The 6,773-nt window shown below is 33.4% G+C and overlaps 1 protein-coding gene across 1 annotated transcript; it reads right to left on the reverse strand.

The window, feature by feature from the left end:
- Positions 1–3,774: 3,774 nt before the first annotated feature.
- Positions 3,775–6,556, reverse strand: LOC127806550 (uncharacterized). Its single transcript, XM_052343912.1, has 5 exons — positions 6,407–6,556; positions 6,179–6,289; positions 4,711–4,781; positions 4,549–4,611; positions 3,775–4,462 (listed from the first exon to the last, which is right to left on the reverse strand). Exons 1-5 carry the CDS (start codon positions 6,468–6,470, stop codon positions 4,181–4,183), a joined length of 591 nt encoding a protein of 196 aa, XP_052199872.1. The 5' UTR covers positions 6,471–6,556; the 3' UTR covers positions 3,775–4,180.
- Between the last annotated feature and the right edge of the window lie 217 nt (positions 6,557–6,773).

The raw sequence follows: 6,773 nt of genomic DNA on the forward strand, positions 1-6,773 counted from the left end.
AATAATATAAGAGGAAGCAGCCTAAAGCCAAGCCTCAAACAAAGGCAAATGCTGCAATTGCAAGGAAAAAAAAGAGAGCTCATGGAGTTCGTTAGGAATTACCAGAGATTCAAGATCATCGTCGGAGGTAGTGGCGGTCACAGCTGGTGAAGGCGTCAGTGACGACAGTGAAAGCTGTAGGCAGTGATAAAAGGTCGGTCATGGGTTGATCATGCAATGGCCGACAGCAGATCTGAAGGCCGCGGGCTGAAGTGGAGCTCGACGATGACGGGAATAGGCAAAAGCACCAAATCCAAAGCTGAAAGCACCAAAGTCCTCGATGCAACCGACGACAAACTCAACGGCCTTAGGGCAAGGTGGTTGGCGATCGATCTTCGGCGGCTGCAATGGTAGCTGTGTGTCCACATAGGGTGAGCACCTGATTCCAGTGGTAGCAATGTGACGCCGGGAGGTGAAATGATTTCGGTGCCTAGAATACTTGACAATTCAGACGTTCAACAGTACTTGCACGGCTTCTTTGACCCGCCAGCATTGATACAACTACATAACCGGATGATCTGAGTAAGGAATAAATATATATATATATATATTTGGTTTTCTAAGTTTTTTGGGTTTGAAACCTATAAAGGAAAGCCTTAGGGCTTGTTCTTTTGGTATTTTTAGGTCATTTTCAATTTTTAATTTTCTAAAACAGTGAAAAGGTGTTTACTTTACTATTTTCGAAAACACATTTTTGAAAGCAAGAAATTTGTTTTGTAAAGGCAACCCACAACAAAATTGTTGTTTTGGTTGTTTTCAACCAAAATAAAGCCAACAGTTGAAAACATGAAAAACGAATGGTGAATTGGAGGCTGGGGTTTCTTTTTCTCCAAACCTCAGTCGTTGCCGCCACTGCTCCATCACTCATCTCCTCCTTTACAAATCATTGTTACTGCTATTGCTAGTCGTAGATGCCGTCGTCCACCTTGCTATTGTCATTGCCACAAAACAAAGAAGAAAAAAAATGGCAAAACACCAAGAAATGACCCAAGAAATGATCGGAGTTGCATAGCAATCGAATATGGCAAGTGAGCAATTGACGACGAGGTAAGGCCGTAGTTGTCGAAGCTTTCGCTCAAAACCTTTGCCATCGGCAGCCATGGCTTTCAATTGTGTTGTTTAGAATATACATGTATATATTATGTCTATATATGTATGTGTATATATAAAGAGAAAGATAAAGGAGATTCAAACAATCATATATACATATACAGAGAGAAAAAGGGGAAGAGAGAAAGATTCATGTTGCAGAAGAACTGGCAATACAGAGCAATTGGAGTTGTGGGTTGATAATGACAATTCTTGTATGTGAATATGAATCTATGGCGACTCCAAATAGCAAGAATCTAGGCAAATAATTAAATTCATCTAAAAAAATATCATAAAATATTTTTTGCTCAAAATTACAAAGTAAACGAGTTTTTCAATTTTTTTGTTTTGAGAAATAATTTTTTAAAATAACAAAAAGAATATATTTTTAACAATTTCAAAACATACACTCAAAACATAAAACTAAAATTGAATTCAAAACTCAAAACTTAAACTTAAAACTGAAATACAAAGAGAACATAATCTTATTTTTTGGGTTTGAAAATAAGGATGCCGAAAAGAAACATATAGGTCTTTTATGAAGAGGCTTTGATACCATCTTAAATATAATGAGAAAACATTGTTCTGATCTTATTGTAAAACGTAGAGAATACACCCAATATATAGAGAGATGCTTGATCTCTTTACATATCACATCTAGCTAAATCACTTAATCTAGCACTACATCTAAAACAACACAAACGCTATAAAAAGAATATTTTAACAAAGACAACCCAAATTAAATAAGAATTATTATGATAATATAAAGTTAAGCTGAGCAGTAATACATAATCATAACTAAAAAACATGTATATTGTACCAAAGTAACTAAAAAATCATAACTAAAGTGTATATATATATAGTATATATATATATATTGATATTTAATTTTCCTCCACTTTCATCTTGCTTAAAATATAGTGTTACACAACTTAATAATTGTAATTATTGATTCCTCAATTATTATGTTCGGTAAAAGTTCATGAATGGAATGATAAAAATAAGTAGTTTATAAAAATATATTTTTGCATTATAAATTTTTTTAAAATATATTTAATTTAAAATCATAAAAATACCAAATATTTTTCTAAAAATTTATTCACTCTTCTAGGTAAAAGTATTAAATAACAATAAATTTTTTATTGATTTTCAAATAAAATGAACTACAATAAGCGAACGAAAATTCAAATTATTAAGGGCTTCTCATGCCCAGTCATACTCATAACCACATCAAGTTTTTAAGGTGAATAACCTCAATGGAACAATGTAGGCAAAGGAAGTTAGCAAAATAAATTCATAACTTCAGGGGGAATCTGACTATTTAATTAAAATAAAGCATTGTGATAGTCCCTGTGAATACTCACGCAATGTGATTTATGCTCAGTCTTTTAAATGTCAAAGTGAAGAAATTCAATCAAACTTAGGGTTGTAATCGAACCGAGCCAAACTAAGTTTCGCTAAAGCTCAGGCTCAACAAGCTTTTGGCAAGCTTGAGCTTGGGCTCGAGCTCGAGCTTGAATTTGTCAAAATTATATTTAAAAAAATCTGAAAATCTGATATGCAAATAATCAACAAATATAACTTTACGTCAAACCTGATAATCAATTAATCAATTAAGACAATAATTAACCATTTAATCAATTAACTCTTTAGTTATTCAAATAATGTTATTCTATTATATATTCGAGTAAAACAAATATATAATCGATTAATCCCTTAAATATTCAAGTCTTATTTAATTAAAAAAAAAGTTAATCGAATACAGTATTTATTACTCAACTAAACATTTCCTTAATCAAAACTATAATTGCTCCGTTAAACTCATACATTAATTGATTAATTTTCAAGTCACAATATATCTTATTATCAACACATTTTAATGAAGAAAGTGTACTAAAATGTTGCATTTAATTAATTTCTCATCCTCAAAACATTCTCAAAATAAAACTCAACAAAATTTAATAATATTATTATAATAATTTAAAATTTAAAATTTAATAATTTTATATTAAATAATATTTTTATAAAACTATGAATAAATTTATTAACGTATTTATAAACGGACCTATTCACGAGCTATTCGCGAACTTCTAAAATCGAGCTTGCTAATCAAGTTTACTCAAAAGTCTCTAATCGAGTAAGCTCGCAAGCAAACGAACTGAGCTCTACTAAGCTCAAACTCAGCTTGTTTACAAATCGAGCTTCAAAATTATATTCAAACTCGATTCGTTTATATTAACAAACAAACGTGAATGAACTTTTATCTAACCAAATACCGAACCGCTCACGAATAGTTGGGCTCATTTGCAATCCTAACCAAGCGCAGATGAATGACAAAAGTAACTATGACTCAACAAGATTATATATGCGACATTTTCTAATTAGGAAAAAAAAATAAGGATCAAAATATATTAATATCTCTCATTCCATAGAAAGTCTCTTCATCATTTTGAAGAAATGGGTCATTCCATTCTTCTGTAACAACAAAATAGTCTTTTATGAGAATTTCATTCTCATTCTCATTCCCTCGCCCTCCATTGGGCTCAACCAAACATTTTAGCGAAAGCTAGAAAGAAAAGCAGTTAGGCAGATCCATAAAATTTTGGGTGCTTATCTAAGAAATGTAACTTGTTCCTGACATTCAGTCCGGCAATGAAGTTTGCAGCCAAAAGTTTCCCACAAAGAATGACATATATGGAAAGATACTCGCAGGAACATGCAACGAGAAAGACCAAAAGTTAAACCAAACAACCAGTCTGGTATGAAATGAAATGCAAATATAGTATCAAAAGAGCCATAATTGAAAATGCAGACAACTGAACACAACATTGAAGGTGTGTTTTCAAACTTTAGGCTGATAGAAAACGAGCAAGGATGCGTTGCAAATGTCTTCAGCTATGTCACCAACTACAATACTTCATCCCCAACAACTAAAATGCCTGTTCATATGAGACATCCACACACACACACACTCATATGTATACAGTCGCAATCTACTCTATAGTCATGAATCCAACCTTTGTGTACGGCATTCTCTTGAGCGGAAACAGTTCTACAAGAGCTCAACAATCTTTGGCCTTTTTCTCAGCTTTTGGTTTCTAGATGGTATGCTTGAAGAATCATCAACAGGGGACATGTCTCTTTTAGAATTTGAGGGAGAACATGTGACATCATCATCGTCACTGTCACTGCTATTGTTGCTGCTAGCTTCTGATTCTGTTTCACTACTACTAGAAGTTGCCAAAGAAGTCATGGCTTGATAGCCAGCTATTGCAGACTCAGCAGCGGCAATGGCCTCAGGTGTATGCAAATCAGCAACACCCAGCATCAAATCCTGAGTTGAATAAGATTCAACATCAATAATGAAATCTTGTCAGTGCCATGTGGTCCACAGAGGGGGGAAAAAAAGGCAACGCGTACCATTTCAATGTATTCAGATTCATTCCCAGTAAGCACTTCAATATCATAATCTTTGGCATTATTCTGCATTCCATTAAGAGTGCATTCATACTAGAATGAAACAGAGAATTGATATATTTTTGACACATAAAATGCAAATTGTAGGGGTATTGACACGCATACCACTACATCATCCTGTAACCTTTCATTTGCTTCAGATATAACTCCTAAGAAATCTTTCACTTTTCCAATAACTGTCAGAAACACAATATGTTAGGCACCAGTTGCGAGATGTCACTGTTTCTGTCTGCTCAATCTCATTACATTGCCGTAGAAACTACAGAATAACATGAACTTTAGGACATGATGATGCAGGTGGCATCAGAATAAGCAATGAATTGTTAACAGTGCATTACATTTTGAGCAAACAGAATAGTTGATAGTGTGTTACATCAAAGTATATGCCTTTTCAGTTATTCACAGGGCAATCCAAGAAGTATATTGTGGATTCTAGAGTAAACCACTTCATATACCAGTAAAAAGACATTAAAAATTAGCATTCCTCATAAAGGCATTTAATAGCCTCCAAGTCCTTCACCAATCTTTACATATAAAACCCACAAGACTTTTCAGTCTAAGATCCTTCAATACCATCGCGCCATCCTAACATGGTATAGAAGTAATTGAATTTGCACTCAAATTCAATTAGTTAGAGCTAAATCAATGAAAATAATTCATTTATGCCATTGCATACTCTCAAGAGATATGCCACCCAACTAAGAGAAAATACATAGAGAAACTACGGAGAACCAAGGGATTATGATACCAGTTGAGTGGTAAGTAATCCATGGATTGAGGAAAAAAAAATCAGAAACATCTATAAGAAATTTTAGACAAAAAGGCTTGTAGAAATATTTAAACCAAGACCTTTTGATGAAGAAACCTGACCAAGATTAATAAATTGAAAGGATTTAGAAATATCTAAATAATAGTTCTTTTTTAAGTTTGGTAAAAGAAGACATTATTTAGAATACTGATTTTTCTCCAAAAATAAATTGAGCGAATTCACCAATGAGCAAACGTCAAGACCAATTAGTATTATCAAAATGTAAGTGAGGGAAAAAAATGCATACTTTAATTGTAAAAGAAAACCTCAAATTACATGGTAAAGGGATTTTTTTTCCCTCGAGCAACATAGAAAAGGTCAGTTGACTAAGCTTTAGAGAACCTAGAATAACATTTGAAGATGGAGAATCTAAAACTAAAAATTAGCAAGAATAATGTCAATTTTTTCCATCCAAAAATCCTCGTTCCAAGCATAATGTAAGAGTACACTTTTCCTTTTCCTAGAGGATGAGGTTTTGCCCTAGTCAAAATTTAAACTTTCTGACAATCTGTTTCTTCAGTATTAAGAACTATTCTTCCGAAACATAGCATGTACCGTTCGTCAAATCAAATATACATACATACACATATATATTTTTTCCTGCTCAAGCGAACTAAAAGTCATCAACTAAAACTTCACGATAATCCTAAAGAGAGAGAGAGAGAGATCAATCACTATTGCATCAGCGCATATGCAGAGATTAAAGAGGAAGAGGATAAAAGCAGACCAAGAGCGGAATCGGCCAAGTTAGCCACGCACACCTACCTTGGCTTTTAGGAACAGAAGAAGAGAAGGGCATCCCTTTTCCATTGGGTTTAGGTTTTTGGTTCTGATTCTGACTCAAGTCATTGCTTTTGCAGACAATAAGCTTCGATTCTACAAGAAATGATATACATCCATAGATAAGCCCAGTTAATACACAATTAGAGAGACAAACAAACCTATATGTACATAAACAGAGCAAGAGATAAAGAGGATGAGGAGGAGGGAGACCTATAGTTGAAGACGACAAATTCTTTCCTTCCAATTCCAGAAGATCTTTGTTGCTTTCAGCCATGTTTCTTTCTCTCTGTCCTCTAGACGACAAGAAGAAGAAGCGGCGGCAACAACAGCAAAGTTTCTGTTTCAAGCAGAGGAGGCGGGTTGGGTGTAGCCATTCATTTTTGGGTTTAGGAGTTATTAATATTTTATTTATAAATATTAAAAAAATTATTTTATTAAGTTAAATATAGGAAATATTTTATATGACAAATATATATAAATAAATTATGTGTTAAATTAATAGATTGGGTTGCCCATTTGAGACCTAAGCCATGTATTAGTGGGTTGTGTTTTAATTAAATAGAATTGATATTAATTG

Source organism: Diospyros lotus, chromosome 7 (assembly GCF_014633365.1).
Source record: "Diospyros lotus cultivar Yz01 chromosome 7, ASM1463336v1, whole genome shotgun sequence".
NCBI classification, from domain to species: Eukaryota; Viridiplantae; Streptophyta; class Magnoliopsida; order Ericales; family Ebenaceae; genus Diospyros; species Diospyros lotus.

Bases quoted from the DNA above. Each gene is read 5' to 3' on its own strand.
- LOC127806550 (XM_052343912.1), bottom strand. From the start codon at position 6,470: ATGGCTGAAAGCAACAAAGATCTTCTGGAATTGGAAGGAAAGAATTTG. The intron at 4,782-6,178 runs GTAGGTGTGCGT...TGTTTCTGACAG, and splicing joins TTCTGTTCCTAAAAGCCAAG to TTATTGGAAAAGTGAAAGAT. The intron at 4,463-4,548 runs GTACGCGTTGCC...TATTCAACTCAG, and splicing joins AATCTGAATACATTGAAATG to GATTTGATGCTGGGTGTTGC.